The sequence below is a fragment of the Bactrocera neohumeralis genome, chromosome 2 (genome assembly GCF_024586455.1).
Source record: "Bactrocera neohumeralis isolate Rockhampton chromosome 2, APGP_CSIRO_Bneo_wtdbg2-racon-allhic-juicebox.fasta_v2, whole genome shotgun sequence".
NCBI lineage: Eukaryota > Metazoa > Arthropoda > Insecta > Diptera > Tephritidae > Bactrocera > Bactrocera neohumeralis.
Window position 1 is genome coordinate 92,000,096 of NC_065919.1, and position 19,714 is coordinate 92,019,809.

General features: G+C 37.4%; 1 protein-coding gene and 3 long non-coding RNA genes across 4 annotated transcripts; 1 reads left to right on the plus strand and 3 right to left on the minus strand.

Annotated features, from left to right (window-relative positions):
- Nucleotides 1-154: 154 nt before the first annotated feature.
- On the minus strand, nucleotides 155-544 carry LOC126761644 (uncharacterized). Its single transcript, XR_007667383.1, has 2 exons — nucleotides 435-544; nucleotides 155-376 (listed from the first exon to the last, which is right to left on the minus strand). It is a non-coding gene; the product is annotated as an uncharacterized LOC126761644 (long non-coding RNA).
- A 3,268-nt stretch (nucleotides 545-3,812) lies between these two features.
- Nucleotides 3,813-4,205, minus strand: LOC126761640 (uncharacterized). Its single transcript, XR_007667382.1, has 2 exons — nucleotides 4,093-4,205; nucleotides 3,813-4,034 (listed from the first exon to the last, which is right to left on the minus strand). It is a non-coding gene; the product is annotated as an uncharacterized LOC126761640 (long non-coding RNA).
- A 1,907-nt stretch (nucleotides 4,206-6,112) lies between these two features.
- On the plus strand, nucleotides 6,113-13,211 carry LOC126761639 (uncharacterized). Its single transcript, XM_050477979.1, has 2 exons — nucleotides 6,113-6,281; nucleotides 12,155-13,211. The coding sequence occupies exon 2, from the start codon at nucleotides 12,159-12,161 to the stop codon at nucleotides 13,209-13,211; it is 1,053 nt and encodes a 350-aa protein (XP_050333936.1). The 5' UTR covers nucleotides 6,113-6,281; nucleotides 12,155-12,158.
- Nucleotides 13,212-15,988: 2,777 nt separating this feature from the next.
- Nucleotides 15,989-16,333, minus strand: LOC126761652 (uncharacterized). Its single transcript, XR_007667385.1, has 2 exons — nucleotides 16,282-16,333; nucleotides 15,989-16,198 (listed from the first exon to the last, which is right to left on the minus strand). It is a non-coding gene; the product is annotated as an uncharacterized LOC126761652 (long non-coding RNA).
- Between the last annotated feature and the right edge of the window lie 3,381 nt (nucleotides 16,334-19,714).

The window sequence follows — 19,714 nt, forward strand, 5'->3', positions numbered from 1 at the left end:
TCGGAACATTTAAGCAATGATACACCGTTCTAAAATTATCGTTGAACTGCACCAATTGAATTGCCTTCGCAATTAATTTCAATTCGAGCTAAATCCATACCATACCATATAAATCCTTGCATACCCTGTCGGGTATTAACAAATAATTTAGAGATTTGTTTTTTTTATGCTCGTAAAATTTAATGAAGGAACTTGACAAAGGTAATTTTAATATAATACAGATTCCGCTTCCGGATCGGTTTTACAGTAGAGTAGTAAGTAGTGCTTTTGCTATTGGTTTGACTACTTTCACAACTTTTCCAAGATTAACACGCCTCTTCACCAAAATTGAGTGTTCAGCTGAATCTTCCGCTGTAACTGCTGGTAGGACGATCGCCTTAAAAATGAGGATCATCAAATATAGTTAAAAATGCTCAATATTTTTTAATATTTACCATCAGTAAGGCGGGTACCAACACGCAAACGAAGAAAATCTTGTTCCAGGTCGCCATTTTAACTGTGAATTTCAATGGAATTGTGAATAGACTTAGACGGCGAGTAGTATTTATACAAGATTTCTACACGACTAAAGTCTATAATTCTTAAGCAAAAAAATGAATTCATATATGCATACAAAAGTAAAAGTTTTATTGCTAGTTCACGACTTCTAATTTTTCTATATTTATCGTGCTCGAATTACAAAACGGCATACGGACTTAGGTTTCTAAATAAAGCTTTTGGTAAATATCGTTTGGAGACATGAAATTAAACTAAACATGTAATTTAAAATTTTATTTCCTCGTGATTTGATGACATATTTTTTAGTCGCCGAAATATTTACTGGGTGACAATCTTATTGTGTTATTTTATATTTATTATAGTAGACTCACTTAGCTTCATTACTTCATTTGCTTCGTTTCCGAGGTATTTGCATTAAAATCATGTGATATAAACTCAACCAATGGGTTAAATTTTATATTCAAACACTCGTGGCCACGCAAACCTTACCATTATACCTTCTTAAATTCTTTTTTGGTCGTTTTCGTTCGTTCGGGATTTTTTTAAATTTGTTTTTTTTTTAATGTTTTTGGTAAGCACAAGTAAACTGAATTATATTATCTAACTATAATTATAGCTTTTAATGTATTACCATTAATGAGTAAAACACAAACTAGCTTTTCTGCGCTTATACAAAAGCGGCCGATTTAATTGTTTTTAAAGTGATAGACTAACTAAACTTGTGTTTCAATTAAAAAAAATAAAACATTAATTTCAAATATAGTGTAAATCAAATTAAATTAAAAAAATAAAAATTATCATGTTTTCATCGCATATCAATCTCTTACATTTCGAGCTCATTTGTAAAGCACACCAACTTACAATTGATTTTGTCTATAGTTGAATGTGTTTTGTTTTTAGTTTTTAATATTTTTGATAAATAACATGTCATTAACTTATTTATAAATAAAAAATTTATATACCGCAAAAATTGCCGCTATAAAGTGTTGTCCACTGTGTCAAACTTAGCAGTTTTTAGCGATTATTGTATGTTGCATTCTCCGCTGGATTTCATGTAGATTGTGTCTACACAGATTTCTCTACAGCCTTTGATAAAGTATCACACCATATTCTAATTAAAAAACTATCATCTCTAGGGTTTCACTCGGTCTTCTTGAAGTGGATTAAATCATATCTGCAAAACAGACGATGCGTTGTCACTGTCGATGGAGTGTCATCTGATTCATTCATTGCGTCTTGGGTGTCCCACAAGGGAGCGTCTTGGGTCCACTTCTCTTTGTGCTGTTTATCAATGACATCTCCTGTTGCTTCTCTTTCGCCAACTTTCTGTTATATGCAGATGACTTAAAAATTTTTGCATTAATCAAAAACACACGAGATGTACTCAAACTTCAATGTGATATTGATACTTTTCATAATTGGTGCCTGAAATCAAAGCTTTTTCTGAATCTAGATAAATGCTCACAGATCTCTTATGGTTGGGGACGCAACATCTTATCTTCTAGCTACAGTATTTATAATTGCGTCCTAAAATGCGTTACTGAAATCAAAGATCTTGGTGTAATCTTTGACAACAGATTTTCTTTCAGTAATCACATCAACTATATCACTTCAAAATCTTTTTCTGTACTTGGCTTTGTCCGTCGAAATTCTACAAATTTTGCCGACCCCTACACGTTAAAATTACTGTACACATGTTTTGTGCGGTCCATTTTGGAGTATGCAGTGTTTATTTGGAGACCATATTGCATATCGTCAATTAACAGGATCGAGCGTGTTCAAGAGATCTTTCTTAAATATGCTCTCCGCTCCTTAAAGTTTGTAGACCCAACACCATCGTATACATCGCGTTTATTGCTATTACGTCCGTTCTCTCCCTTTCATTTGTCTACAATCTCATTAACGGTGATATTGACTGTCCCTACTTATTAGGGAAACTTAACTTCAATACTCTCCAGCGTTGTCTCAGATCTATTTCCCCATTTTATTACAAAAAGGAAAGTACTAATTTTGCTGAATATGCTCCCCTCAAGAGCAAAGAAAAAGTTCTTCTTGATTTTTCTCACTCTAGGTTATCCTTTATTAATACCCTCAATTCTGTTTTTTAGTTTAAGTTGTCTACTCATGTTATTGTAATTTAATTATTTTAGAATTCTAATATGCATCCTAGTTTTTCATTAGTCTGTAAGAATCAATGTTCATAGACTTTACTAAATAAATAAATAAATATGCACAACACTCGAAAATATTTAGTGGTAAGGTTTGTGTGGCGCACCTCAGTAGTGCCTTGCGATTTTTAAAATGGATAAAAATATCGAGCAAAGAATTTGTCTCAAATTTTGTATTTCTGACCAAATTTCGAGTGCGGAATCATTTCATGTTGTAAAAGGCTTACGGAAATCTTTTTTTGCAGAAACACAAGCCGACGAGGGGTACAAAGCATTCAAAGATGGTCGAGAGATCGTTGAAAACATGCCTCGTTCGACGACCTTCGCCCTCTTCAATTGATGAAAATATTAAAAAAGTGAAGAATATGGTGCTTGAGAACCGTCAGTCAAGTGTTAGAGTGATGGTAAGAGAGAATATTTTCGGTACGCGTTCTTGCTCAACTCGTCCCGATAAAGCTGCTTGATCGTGCGAATTCCGAACCCACATTCATGAAGAGCATTGCTTGTATAACCTCCGATGAGACATGGGTTTATTAGTTTGACATGCAAACAAGTCAACAATCATCGGAATGGCGGGGAAAAACGAGCCGAAACCAAAAAATTAACGCCAAAGCCACTCAAAATTAAAGGTGATGATCATCGTGATTCGATATTCGTGGTACAGACGGTGAATAAGGAGTTTTATTTGGTCGTATTGAGGCGTTTGCATGTAAATGCAAATGCATGAGAATGCACCATCGCATCGAGCCACGGTTGTAACTGAATTTAAAGCCAAAAACGCAATGAATAACATCGATCAACCACCGTGTGATTTTTTCTTGTTCCCAAAGCGGAAATTAGCGCTCCGAGGAAGCCGTTTTCAGTTGATCGAAGATATAAAATAAAATGTGTGACATTTCTTGAAAACTTAGGTGAATGCGAACAATCCTCTGACCATTTACTTATTCCATTCAAACATTTGTCACTATATCTATCGTAAGGAATATGCGAATGATGGCGCTTCAAAATAGGCATAATGGTTTTCGAAATTAATAATACGTGAAATCGTGACTCGGGTCATCTCTATTATTCAATTCCTGCGAAATCTTAAATTTATCCAAAAAATCCTTGCATACCCTGTCGGTTATTAATAAATAATTACAGACATTTTGTATACGCTCGCAACATTTATTGTAGAAATTTGACAAAGGTTAATTTAAAGATACCGTAGGCTCCGGATGTTCCGGGTTAGATGTTTGCCAATAAAGGTGCCAGTGCTTTTACTACTGGTTTGACTACTTTCACAACTTTAGCAAGATTGATACCCCTCTTCACCATAACTGAATGTTCCGCTGAATCTTCCGCTGTAACTGCTGGTAGGACGATCGCCTTAAAAATGAGGATCATCAAATATAGTTCAAAATGCTCAATATTTTTTAATATTTACCATCAGTAAGGCGGGTACCAACACGCAAACGAAGAAAATCTTGTTCCAGGTCGCCATTTTAACTGTGAATTTCAATGGAATTGTGAATAGACTTAGACGGCGAGTAGTATTTATACAAGATTTCTACACGACTAATAAGATATATGCTCACATTTCTTAAGCAAGAATATTAAATTGTATATGTGCACAAAATTAAAATCGTGAAATAAAAGTTTTATTGCCAGTACGCGACTTTATTTTTTCTCATATTTATCGTGCTCGAATCGTAAAAGGGCATACGGACAAAGCATTTGGTCAAAATCATGTGGAGACGTAAAACAAAACTAAGTAGGTAAGGACAGGAAAAGTTCGGGTTTAATTTAAAATTTTATATCCCAGCAATTTAAAGTTGGCATATTTTGTATTCTTCAAAATAGTTACTGGATGACAATCTTATTGTGTTCTCACTTACCTTCATTACTTCATTTGCCTCGCTTCCGTATATTCAGGGTTAGTTCACTTAATAAATAAAAAATCCATTCAATGAAATATCATATATTTTGGTTTGTGTTGATGTTTTAGGACGGAATCTTGTGAACGTTCAATTCAAGAAGTTGTATTTCCAGACTATTGTCGACGCATTCACTGCGCCAAAGCTCGAAAAGCTCACTTCTAAGTTCAAAACAATTGATTGATTGGAGGATTCTAAATTGCGTGTTCAAAAACTTAATCATAATAGTCAACAGAATAAAAAAAACGTGTTTTCCTTTTTTAGATCGATAAATAAATTTCTGCCAACTTATGAACTTTCATTCTTGTTATCCCCATATTCATCTTATATATAAAAATGAATTGCAAAATGTGTTGCAATTTGACCAATTATTTTTTCTAAATGTTCGTTGAGATTCAAGGATGGTTTTTATGGCAAGAAAAATTCGAATAATTGCCGGAAAACCCCTAAAAACATCCCTTTTATTTTTCCCATAGAATCGAATGAATGTTTGTTTGTTAGTAACGGTAAGCTCGAGAACGGCTCAACCAATCTTGATGAAATTTTCAGAGATTGTTCGCTGTGGATCGGGGAAGGTTAAGAATTTAGAAAACTGTATGCTTTTCGTGAGAAAAAGTCGGAAAATTGAACAATTCCAAAAAGTTACTTTTTTTCAAACAAAAATTTTTTTTTAAATTTTTTTTGCTTTATTTTTCAATTATTTGAATAGTTCAAATTTGTCGTTTGCTTTCTTTATTCCGGCTATTCAAAAAAAAAAAAATTATTGAAATTTATTCAGTGAAAACGTTATGTGTGTTTCACACAAAGTGCTCAATTACAGATTGAAATTTGTTATGATGCCACGAAGGGGTCGCGTTCGTTTTGGCAACAACATATGTGACCTGGTCTACGAAAAGGGAGCTAACGTGCGAAAACTAGTTTTTTGGGAAACACCGTTATCTCGTTATTTCTCCGTTCACCGTTATTTCTCGTTATCTCATTAATTTTGACACCTAAGCCCCTGTTCATACCAAATGAACACATCCCTGCATTGTCCTCCTAACTCGTCTAAATACGAATTAGAGGACAATGCAAAAAACACCCAACAGCGCCAACATAACAGCGAAGCACCCAACGAAACAAAAAGACACAATCAAACCAATCACCACAGTGAACGGAACGGACAAACAGGCGCCTAATCAGCAGCAACAACAACAACAACAACCACCAGCAGTATTAGCAGCAATAACAGCAGCAGAATCTTTGAAGATCAACGCGGGAATTGGTAACCACATCAGGTTTTATTTAAAGTTTACAATTGTACATATACTCGTATTTGTAAATAACCCCTTTATAATACCCACACAATTGTATTTATTAACACACACATACATATTTTACACACCCTCAAATATATGTACAAATTTGAATTGTTAATTATCCGAGATCTAATAGTTTTTATTTTATTTGGCATACTGGCAAACACAAGTCGATCACCCCGACATTTTGGTCCTTCGAGCCGGATTTTCTGCCTTTTAAAATAAACCCACTCCAATAATCATCGTTTGGATCAACAAATTGTACCCACCCAATTAATCATCGTTTGGAACATCAGATTCATACAAATTCACCAACCCAATCAACAATATTTTGGATCCTGCGGATTAAAATTTACCCACCCAATCAACTGCACAGCAAAAACAAATACGTGGAAAAAATTGTAAGTACCCAAATTCAAATTTATTTAAAATATAATAAAATAAAATAGTGCAAAACGGAATAAAACGGCAAAGTGAAACAAGAACAAAATTAATATTATATTCCAAAGTAAATCTTTTGCTTAACCGGTATTAAGCACAAAGTATTTGCAAACTTTGTTATTGCCATATTCCGCTTTGCACTTTACCCGTTCATATACAAACAAACACATATAATTTTTGAGAGCCAAGTAGCGCTGCTTTGGCACCAACTTGTACCCACACGTATATATGTTTATTGCTTTACCCGCTCTACTAACAACGAACTAACGTTGACTGCAAGTGCAGTGTGAGCAAACAAAAAACAGACCCGGTAGGAAAAATTTCAAAAGACCCATTAGGAAATTTTTCGTTCGTCAGAATTTCACCCATTATATTTTGCGGTACAAAATATATACTTCGAACAAAAAAGTAAAGTCGTTCTTTATTCATTTATTAAAATTCGAAACTAAATAAAGAATTATTTTTTCAAATTTATTATTTGTTTTATTTCAATTTAATTCGTCGTCGCAAACCCGGTTAAGTGATTTTTTTTAATAATAATGGAAGAGTTTAAATTTTGTATTTCCGATTTGTTCGAATACATTGAGGAACATTACGACACCCAACCCGAAGATGAGTCAATTTATACCCTGGAAATAAAAAGGGTTGAACTCAACGCGATATATGACAAGGCAAACAAATCGTACGATGCCTTTCGTAGAACCCCACAAAAACCCGGTGAAACTATTGATTTTGCAAAAATCAAAGAAAAGTTTAAGAAAGGTCATCAATTATATTTAAAATGTTTAGGATCCATCAATCAAGCTATTGATGATCTCAAGACCCCAACCCCAATAATAAAGGAACGAGTTTCAGAGGAATATTCAACGCGGGACATAGGACCCTCAATTCACATACCCCCTTGTGATACGGATATATTTTATGGAGATTTCGCTACCTGGCCTTCATTCCGAGATATGTTTACGGCTATATACGTAAACAATCACAAAATCAGCAACGTGGAAAAACTGTTCCATTTGATTCAAAAAACCCGAGGAGAAGCAAGAGCAATTGTTAAAAATGCACCCTTAACAAATGATGGTTTCCTGATGGCATGGAGAGATCTGGTATCCCAATACGAGAACAAACGAGTTCAGGTCAACGCGCAATTGAAAATTTTATTCAATCTACCCCAAGCAACCCAAGAAAGTGGAAGCGCGATTAAACACCTTCAGAGGACCGTCAACAATTGTCTCACAAACCTGCACAACGTGTACATAGACACCAGTAGCTGGGACCCCATCTTAATATTCTTATGCGGTTTGAAACTACCCAAAGCCCTACTTCATCAATTCGAGGACACCCTAGAAGATAACTCGGAAATACCATCCTGGAAAACTTTCGACGCGTTTCTCACTCATCGATATAAATCTTTGGAAGCCGTAGGGAATTTAACTGAACCCGTTCCAGTGACCCAATCCGACAGTGGATCCTATAGAAAAGGAAAAGACAGGAAGTTCAGCACATTTCACGCCAATGTTTCCGGAACTTCGACCCTGGATTTTTCACAAGCTAGTGCACACCCAGTTAGAGGCAACAACCTTTCAAAAAAGCCTCAAGACATTGAAAGTTGTAAGCTTTGTAGAACACAACATTCAATTCGAGAATGCCCAAAGTTTTTACAAATGAATGTTGAGACCCGAATAAACACAGTAAAAAGTAATGGTTATTGTTTCAATTGCCTTGCATTATCTCACAGTTTCAGAGATTGCAAGAGCAAATATTCTTGTAGAATATGCAGAAAGAAACATAACACACTTCTGCATAAGGATACACCAACCAGTTCCCAATCCCCCCCGCAAGGATCAAGAGCTTCAAACCCACCTCTTGACCCGAACAGCAGTAGTACCTCCCAGACCCTTAATACCAATACCAATCCGCAAGCCTACACAACCCTCTTACAGTCCACTAAAAATCAAACCCAAGACCCTCAAAACTTCAGTGGGAAGCAGATTTTGTTAGGTACTGCTGTAGTCCAAGTTTTATACAAAGGGCAAATATTCACAGCTCGCGCATTAGTCGACTCCGGGTCGGAAGCCACTTTTATTTCAGAGAAATTCCAGAGAAAATTGGACATACCCACATTCAGGAAAAACGCACAAGTGACAGGATTGAACAACACCGTTTCGGCAACACCCTCAAAAATTTGTGAACTCACCCTTCGTTCATCAACAAGAAAGGAGTTTAAGATAACAACACATGCGTTTATCTTAAAAACTTTAACCGATAATTTACCCACTCACTCACTTAATTCGATCATCACTAATACAGATTTCGGGTTTAGCTTAGCTGACCCTCACTTTTATAAACCCAGACCAGTGGACATATTGATCGGAAGTGACCTGTACCCACAAATAATTCTCAGTGGTGTACGGAAAAATGTACTCGGGACCCTTCTAGCCCAAGAAACGGAATTCGGATGGATTTTATCCGGACCCACACCAGAAAAACCTTTATCACCCTCAATAATGTCATTTTTCAATAAGATGACCCCAGACAAGCTGCTCACACAATTTTGGGAAGTTGAAGAAGTTCCAAGGAAGCCTCTACCATCAACTTCAGATATAGTTTGTGAGCAAATTTATAAAAATACGACCCACAGAAACTCAGATGGGCGCTATGTGGTAACATTACCCTTTAAAACCCCGGAAAACATAGAATTGGGCAACTCAAGACACATAGCTCTAGCTCAATTTCTTCGAAATGAAAAATCATTGTCGAGAAAACCCGAAATAAAAGCGGAATACGACAAGGCCATCAACGAGTATTTGGAACTCGGTCATATGACCAAAGTTGAATACGACCCTGCGGATAATACGAAAACGTATTATCTGCCACATCACGCAGTCATCAAACCGGATCGCATAACGACTCAACTGCGAGTGGTATTCAACGCATCATGCCCCACCTCGAACAGGAACAGCCTCAACGATGTTCTACATACTGGACCCATTCTGCAAGCAGACCTCGTAATCCTAGTAATAAAATGGCGAATGTTTCGAATCGTATTCAACGCAGATATTCAAAAAATGTATCGCCAAATACTCGTTGAAAGCAGATACACTCCGTTTCAAAGAATCTTATTTAGGAAATCCCCTAACGACCCTATAGAAGATTTTGAATTACAAACTGTTACGTTTGGTATTAACTGTGCTCCATTTTTAGCTATCCGTACCCTCCTCAAATTAGCGGATGATGTACAAGGAACCCACCCACTGGCAGCAGAGATACTTCGAAACGGAATGTATGTTGATGATGTACTTGCAGGAGCACATGACATACCAACAGCGATATTGGCACGAGATGAACTCACTTCATCTTTAAAGTCCGCAGGATTCGCTCTACGCAAATGGACCTCAAATGACCCAAAAGTTTTATCTGGAATCCCACAAGAACATCTATTGGATACCAACTCACTCAGTTTACCAGAATCCAATAACACAAAAACACTTGGAATCAGATGGAATGCAAAAAAAGATGCTTTTTTTTTCATCAACCCTATTCAGGATAAAACGTCATATACTAAAAGAGAAGTACTATCGATCATAGCAAAATTGTTTGACCCAGCTGGTTGGCTCAGCCCTGTGGTAGTCACAGCAAAAATAATAATGCAACAGATCTGGCTTGATAAATCCGATTGGGATGAATGTCTGAAACCCTTAACCCTCCATCGATGGAAAATATTCATAAAGGACTACGATTCCCTAAATCTCATTGAAATTCCTCGATGGACCCACTTTTCGACATCGGCGATCATCAATTTTCATGGATTCTCTGACGCATCTGAAAAGGCCTACGCAGCAGCCCTATATATCAGTGTTTCTACAAACGCAAATACCTGGACAACCCTTTTGGTATCCAAGACTCGTGTGGCCCCAATAAAAACTATATCATTACCAAGGCTAGAACTTTGCGGAGCAGTTCTTCTGGCGAATCTCGTGGATGCAACACTACCCCAATTAAGTATAACCCAATACCGTACTCACCTTTGGACGGATTCCACAATTGTTCTTTCATGGCTTAGCAAACCCCCATGTACATGGACAACCTTTGTATCCCACCGAATTGCCACAATCGCAGAAAAGGTTGGAACCAAAAATTGGACTCACGTCGAAAGTCAAGACAACCCAGCAGATCTAGCTACTCGCGGAAGCACACCTCTGGAAATGGTTAATAATAACCTCTGGTGGCACGGACCCCAATGGCTAACACTCGACCCAATACACTGGCCAGTTACCAAAAAATCAAGCGATACAACACTGGAACTCCGGCCAATCAAGACCTTCGTGAATACAACACAAGAGGATATCCTGGATAGATTCTCGTCCTTACCCAAAGCCATTCGAGTTGTAGCATATTTGTTACGATTCTGTTCGAATGCGTCACCCAATAAAACACAACAGTCATACACGACGTTGGAAATAACTCCAGAGGAGTTCAACACTACCCGCACGAAGCTAATTATTTTATGCCAAAAGAAGCATTTCCAGGAGGAGTATGAAGCTCTAGCCCAAAAAAAGTACAATTTTGACACTAAACCCTTTAATCGATCCCAAAGGAATAATGCGAGTTAATGGTCGGTTGAGCAATTCAGCGGCATTATCATACAACGAACGTTATCCGATTATATTACCCTATAGCAGTCGATTAGCCAAACTACTCACCCAATTTACCCATCTAATAACCCTTCATGGCGGCAACCAGCTAGTCTTACGACTTATGCGTTCGGAATTCTGGATACCGAAGCTGAAAACCCTCATCAAGTCTACCATTCATCAGTGCAAAACTTGCGTTTTGCACAAAAAGCGTAACACTACTCAGATTATGGCAGCACTACCCGCAGAACGTACCACCTTAACCCGTCCATTCGCAGCAACAGGAATCGATTTCGCCGGTCCCTATGACATAAAAAATTACACCGGCAGAGCATGTCTGATCACAAAAGGTTATGTATGCGTATTTGTTTGTTTTGCAACCAAAGCAATACATCTAGAGCCAGTAAGTGATCTCACCACCAACGCATTCATGGCCGCATTCGCACGTTTCTTTTCCAGGCGCGGATGTCCCGCCGATCTCTATTCGGACAATGGAACTAATTTCGTTGGAGCGTCTAAACTTTTAATTAAAGATCGGCGAGAATTCATGAAGTCATTGAAAACTCAATTAACAGCTAGTGAAGCACACCAAAACATCAACTGGCACTTTAATCCTCCAGGAGCTCCACACATGGGTGGACTCTGGGAAGCAGGAGTGAAAAGTTTAAAGAGCCACTTGAAAAAGGTGTCTCAGAACCAGAAATTCACTTTCGAAGAACTAGCAACCCTTTTAACCCGAATCGAAAGTTGCTTGAATTCTCGCCCTTTAAGCCCATTAAGTGAAGACCCAACAAATTTAGAACCTTTAACTCCAGGTCATTTCTTAATAGGTACCCCTTTATTAATCCCAGCAGAACCTAACTTAGAAGATGCACATCTAAGCATCGCACAAAGATGGCAGAAACTGAAGATACTCCATCAACACTTCTGCAAACGATGGAAAGAAGAATATTTGAAAGAACTCCACAAAAGATATAAGTGGAAATACCCTCAACGCAACATAGACGTTAACGATATGGTAGTTATACGTCAAGAAACTCTACCCCCAAATGAGTGGAAACTTGGTCGCATCGAAAAAACGTATCTCGGTGCAGACAACAAAACAAGAATAGTTGACATACGTACCTCTCAGGGAATAATTACCCGCCCAATAACCAAAATAGTCACTTTACCAAATAATTAATCTTATTTCCTTATAGTGACATGGCCCCTCAAAGCAGTACGAAGTCCATTTGCAGCCGCCAAAGCAGCCCCACATTCACTGTGCGATCCCTCAGCTCGACTCGTAGCATCAGCCCACTCTCCGACGAAGGAACCCTGGCAAGACGCCTGCATCGCTTTAAAGCGACCCTTTCCCCCATTCGAGAGGAGCGTGGAAATACGAATCGCACGGCCCGACGTACCATCAGCCGTTCCTCTAATAGAGAAGAACGAGGAAGTACCCATCGCACAGCCCGGCGTACTATCAGCCGTTCATCAAAGCGAACGCACAAACACGTCGCCTGTGGATTGTGTAAAAAAGACCATCGACTGGTAACGTGTTCAAAATTCACCATAATGAACATTCGCGAAAAGTTTGACGCAGTCATTAAACATAAGTATTGCGTCAATTGCTTGGCCAGATCGCATTCCACCCAAAAGTGCACAAGTAAAAAACGATGTGCCACGTGTAACGGGGAACACCATTCAACCCTACATGGACACCCCAGGTTGTTTTGCGAAGAGCAAAAGAAAACAGCAAAAGGCAAAAAGCGATTACACGGACAAGAGGATCTACCCACGTTACTGGCCAAGCCGACCCTCGTCCCAACCGTCATGGTCAAAGTGAAACACGATGGCAAATGGCACAAAATGCGAGCCATAATAAACCCGACCCGAAAAGTGACCATGATTGCGTCAGAACTGGTCCAGAGTCTGAGGTTACCGAAAACGTACCTCGACTCGTATCGTATATGTAAAGTCGTAATCGGATCATTAACTGATTCCGACTGGCACGCCGAAGTTAACTGCCTATTGACGCATGATTTACCGACCCGACCCTATAATCGTGACTTAAGTGGCGAAATCATTAAAAAGTTCGACCACTTAGTCCTAGCCGACCCTACATTTTGGAAAGACGACAAAATCATGTTGGAACTGGGAGCTGACATCTACCCAAGATTGATGAAACCCGGCTTATTCAACCCCGATAACAGCACCGTGATCGCACAAAACACCGCACTCGGTTGGACTTTAACCGGTGCTTGTGCGATTTAAAACCCAAGTATACCTCCAACCCGTTCATAACATTAGTCATTTACCCAATTCAAAATAGATCTAAAAATCTTTTTATTCGCAGACACTGCAAGGCGGCCGGGATGTTCATACCAAATGAACACATCCCTGCATTGTCCTCCTAACTCGTCTAAATACGAATTAGAGGACAATGCAAAAAACACCCAACAGCGCCAACATAACAGCGAAGCACCCAACGAAACAAAAAGACACAATCAAACCAATCACCACAGTGAACGGAACGGACAAACAGGCGCCTAATCAGCAGCAACAACAACAACAACAACCACCAGCAGTATTAGCAGCAATAACAGCAGCAGAATCTTTGAAGATCAACGCGGGAATTGGTAACCACATCAGGTTTTATTTAAAGTTTACAATTGTACATATACTCGTATTTGTAAATAACCCCTTTATAATACCCACACAATTGTATTTATTAACACACACATACATATTTTACACACCCTCAAATATATGTACAAATTTGAATTGTTAATTATCCGAGATCTAATAGTTTTTATTTTATTTGGCATACTGGCAAACACATTTATCGTACTATATTCACCACTATTGTCTAATTCACATTCAAAACTCATATCAATGTTGAGTATTGCAGTCCCCAAAGGAAGCAACATGGCGGTTATCGGCCTTGAACGAAATGAGATCAGCAAATATCAAATCTGTCGATACGTGTACTGCAATGAAGCGTTATGTAAGATATTTACTTTTGCAATTTATGAACGTTTTCCGACTGTTGTGCGTCTCGCAGTTAATTTGGAGAATGGCCAAAGAGTGTATTTCAACCCAGAGAATACAGTGGAAAACTGCCAGCAACAAAATTAACATTGACAAGTTTTTTCTCAACTTTCATCAGTGATGCGTTTGCGAGAACATTGCTCTATTCGGAAATACCTTGATTCGAGGTATAATGGAATCGTCAAAGAAATAGTTGCGCAGAAAGCAAGGCCAAGCAGTAGGTGGACATCCAGGTGTGTTATCAACTAATGCATTAGGACGAATTTACACAATCCACCCGAAAAACGACGATTGTTTCTACCTTCGGTTGCTATTGATTAATGTACGGGGTTCAACTTTATTTGAGTCATTGCGTACTGTGAATGGTACGGTGTGTGCAAGTTTTGGAGAAGTAAGCCAGCAATTACAATTGCTGGAACATGTTAATCACTGGAATGCAAATTCGCACACTTTTCGCGATAATCATTTCGACATATCAATCTTCAAATACGCGTATATTATGGGATACGAACAAAAATGACATTGTAGAAGACATTTTACATCGTCTTCGCTAAAAATTGGCAATGGGTCAATTCGGGTTGATACTTCCGGTGGTTTGATATCAATTCCATCCGCCGTTTATCAATTCACGAAAGATGAACTCATCACAAATTGTTCGGACATTGGCCAAATTATCGTAACTACGATTCCTTAAGTGCACGCGCAATGTTAGCTGCCAAAAATACCGATGTTGTTGACTTAAACTGGAAGATTCAAAGTCGAATTCCGGGAAACTTGCGCTCATACAAATCCATCGATCGTCTTGACAATGAAGACGACTCCGTGAATTATCCAGTGGAAAGTCTAAACTGAAACTGTGTAATGGAACGCGACTGATTGTGACGCACCTATCGAATACAAGGAGGCAGAATGCTTGATTCTACGAATTCCTTTGAGTTCCACTGATTTGCCATTTCAGTTCAAACGTATTCCGTTTCCAGTGAAAATTGCATTTGAGATGGCAATCAACAGGACACAAGGATAGTCGCATAGTGTGTGGCATAAATTTGGAAATGACATGTTTCTGTAGATTTACGCACCGGAACAGAAACCAAAAATTGTTGTTTATCAAGCTGCGTTACATTGAAAAAAAAAAATAATAAAATGATAAATTTAACTTTCTTTTCATTTCAAAACACATAATTTCACGCAGGACAACGGCTGCGGGGTCAGCTAGTATTATACATTGCGATATAATCTGAAAAAATATTTTTGACTGAAAGCCTATGTACGAACTGATTTATACATACGTTTCACTTCATTGTTTCACTTCATAAAACACGGTTATCTGCTTGAAAAGTTATGGTCTGATTTCGACAGTTTTTGTCGGAAGTTATATTCCGATAACTGTGTGGGTGATATATTATATACCTTAAAGTGAAAGAATCAACTTGAATTTCACTCATTTTGGCAGTGTAAGATAAGAACCTCAGGATAATGTTATTGACCACATTTGGTTGATTGCGGTTGAGTAGCTTTTGAGATCCATTGCCCACTTTTTATACCGACTCATATGATTCCTATCTTGGTTATGATATTTCATTCTTAGTAGTTTTTAACATGACTATGATGTGTGGACGTCCAAATTCACATGCCGATGTTTCTCTCCGGCAATGCCTTCTACCAAAATTAAAATTTGTAAAATAGTTATTTATATTTTATCGATTAACGGCAATTTGTGGGCGTATGGATCCTCAGGCGGCGTTAAGCAAAATCGTGGTATATATAGGAGAATAAAATCAATTTGAAATCTATTATATAGACCTAGCTTCAACAAACCAACATTTCATATTTTCATTTTTCATTTTTCATTTTTGGTCTTCATTGGGCATCCACATCACATTAATAATTCTTGAAGCCGTGATTCGGGTTCGAAACAATCAAACCTAAATCTAAATCTACAAGTTAACCAAAAAATCCTTGTTTACTTTGTAGGTTATTAATAAAAAATTTACAACAAATTTTGTTATGTGCGAGGATTTATTTAAAAAATCTGACAAAGGTTAAATTTAAGACCAAATAGGTTGCGGTCTTATACGTTTTGCAATTAAGGTACTAATGCCTTTTCCAATGGTTACGGTTTTGAGAAGTTTCCCATTGTTGATATCCCTCTTCAACAAAACTAAACTATCCGCTGAATCTTCCGCAGTAACTTCTGATAGGACGAGCGCCTTAAAAATGAGAATCATCAAATAAATATATATAGAATTATATAATATAATAAAATATATATATATGTATATGTAATATTTACCATCAGTAAGGCGGGTACCAAAACGAAAACAAAGAAAATATTTTTCAAGTTCGCCATTTTAATTGTGAATGTTCAATTGAATAGTGAATAGACTTGAAGCAGTATTTATACAAGATTTCTATCACTGAGTCTTTATTTCTTAAGTGAACAAATGAAATAATATACGTATACAAAATGAAAATCATGAAATAAAAGTTTTATTGCCAGTACACGACTGTTATTTTTTCTATATTTACTGTGCTTATTTTTACCGTATTCTCAAAAAGGCCACAGTAGTTGAATTTACTTATAATACCACACATTTAGTCATTAGTTTAAAGTACTTGGTATACATATATCGTACAGCTCATCGTTTCATCCAAAGCGATATTCGCCGTTGCCAATGCGCAAAGGACCATAAATCTTAAGCAGAACCTTTCTTTCGAAAACCCGTAACGTCGACTCATCGGTTGGTGTCATCGTCCATGCCTCTGCATCATACAGCAGAACGGGAATAATGAGTGACTTATAGAGTTTGGTCTTTGTTTGTCGAGAGAGGACTTTACTTATCCTCGATTTAGGAATCGGGTTCGGCATCTCCTGCTGTTATACTTTCACTGCCATTCAGCAGGCTGGAGAACTGTTCCCTGAATAATTTTAGTATGCTCTCGGCATCAGTCACTAGATCACCTATGGGGGTTCTACAAAAATATACTCCGGTTTCAATTCTGTTGGTCGTCGTATCTTTACGTAGAATTTTCGAACATTAACCCAGGCCAGCCTGCCTTCGTACTCACGCATTTCGTTCTCTCTCTTTTTTTGTTTGCAAATGCATCTCACTTCCCTTTTTAACTCTCGGTATCCCGCACGTGTTGTGGTAGATTCTAACGTTGAGAGGTGAGAAGAGCTGTTCTTTTGTATTTTCCGAAAACCAATGCTTTCGCTTGCAGCTGTACGTAAGGAGCTTGAAATGCCGTCTCACAGTTCCCTTATACCGAGTTGATGATGAGTGCTCTCTGATAGCTGGAGTGAAAGTCGAGTAGAAAATCGTTCGGCTGTCTTTTGTGATTGCAGCTTCTGGACGTCGAACCTTCCCGAGTATATGTTAGGTTCTCGGATCGTACGCACGTCTAAAACACTATAGACGTGTTTTCCGTCTATCACAACATAATCGATCTGGTTTTTCCTGTTACATTAATTTCTTCTTGATTTGCATACCTGAAAGTGAAAGAATCAAATGAAATTTAAATATAGGCTCATGGGTTTTCCTTTAATTGAATTTTCTAAATATGACAGTGGCCCGACCACGCCCATCTACGAACTCGTAATTTCTTTTGTGCCAAGGAACATGTTTACCAAGTTTCATCAGATACCTTAGTTTTTACTGAAGTTACAGCTCGCTCGGACGGACGGACAGACAGACCTGGATTTAATGCTTTCTCGTCATTTTGATCACTTACATATACATACATATATACATAGTATAAGCCTATATCTATCTAGCTTGGTTTTAGGTGACACTTACAACCTTTAGGTGAATAAAACTAAAATTAAGTTAACTAAATTATGAATATCTCATTCCTGATAATTTGCGCACACAAATACATAAACCCACAGCATGAATGATTTGTGAAATATCTACATATTCTCTTTGCTGCGATGCGATCACTTAATCGATCGATTAACGGCAATTTGTGGGCGTAGTAGTGGTCTATGATATATAGTTCCAACAAGACGACATTTCATATCACAAAGTGATTTAAATTAACTTCGCAATCAACCACTCGTAAAGTCGAGATTCAGATCATCTCCATTAAGGGTATCGAAACTATAAAGTTAACCAAAAAAAACCTTGCATATCTTGCAGGTTATAAGTAAATAATTTGGAGAATTTTTTAATATACTTGCAACATTTATTGTAGAAATCTGACAAAGATTAATTTAAATATAATAAAGATTCCGGTTTCTTTGGTTTTAGATTATAGTACTTAAGGTAGTACTGTTTTTACTATTGGTTTGACTACTTTCAGAACTTTCCCAAGATTGATACCCCTCTTCACCAAAACTGAATGTTCCGCTGAATCTTTCGCTGTAACTGCAGGTAGGACGATCGCCTTAAAATACTTACCATCATTAGGGCGGGTTGATATTCATTGAGCAAAACTGGACATTTTGTGGACTTCATGTCAGATTTTTGTTAAACTTTAAAACTTTTCGCATGGTTTTTCTCATATTTTCGGTGGGGAGCCTGAGAGTAAGGATCATGTGATGTTTGTATGCACGAAAAAGGGGTGTAGAACCATAACTGACCAACTGGGAAAAGTAAATTTTCATACTAAATTATTCGTTTAAATTAAGATTATTTTTTTTTTGGAAGTGAAACTCTTAGGCAGAGAATATGAAGAGACATAAATACATACTTACATGTATGCATGCCCATGATTACACTCCCAACGCATGTAAAGAATTTCGTTTTGCTTGTTTAAGTTTTTGCTTTCAACCAGGGAATCGCTTGTATGTGCAATGTTTGCATATACATATGTGTGTATGTATGCTTTTGCGTTTTGCCCTCAGCATAGTAATATTTATAGTCAGTTTGGACTTGCATATTTAATCATTTTATTTGATTTTTACATAATATACTATACTAGTACATATTTTTGTATTATATTTCTTACTAATAGAAATTATATTTATCACAACTATATATATATACCTATGTATGTACATCTTCTATCATATTAATCTTATGTCCGACCAAATAATGCACAAGCATACAAACATACATATGGGTACTCATGTGAATATGTCACCAACAAAAAATTGAAACATTGTTCTACAAAAACAACAATTGTCTCAAATATCAGAAGCATCACTAGTCAATGTGGCAGCCAAATTGGCGAAGCCCAAATGTAACAAATTGTACACCAAAAACGATTTCATTCATAAACGCAGGCGCAAATTCCACAAGCGACCTCGCTTCATTCATAAAAACAGATGCCGTAACATCTCCCCGAGCATGCCTTTGCCAACAAGCGTCTTTTCGCGACAATGGCAAAAGCTAAAAATCATAAATTGAACAACTTTCTGGTGTTTGTTCTAAGAAAGATTCAATGTGAATTCTAAAATATTATTTTAAGTTCTCTGCTTAAAGCATAGAGAAGATGCAAATTGAATTCTGTATGATTTTGTACGTCAATTCACTCCACCATATTTTTATCCTTTCCCTCTCGCTAGTTTTCTTTCATACAAAATGATATGCATTTCTTGGAATATCACTAAGAAGTTTCAACTATTCCGCGCGTAGAGACTCTACGCACCAGTTTTTTTGTTAATTAGAAGAAGGAACATTACTTCACTGACAAGGTGCGTTCCAAAGTAAACAGGACTACTTTTTGAATCTAGCGCCCCTGGTGGGGCCATCTATATGTCGACTGGTGCGTTAGAATCTTCT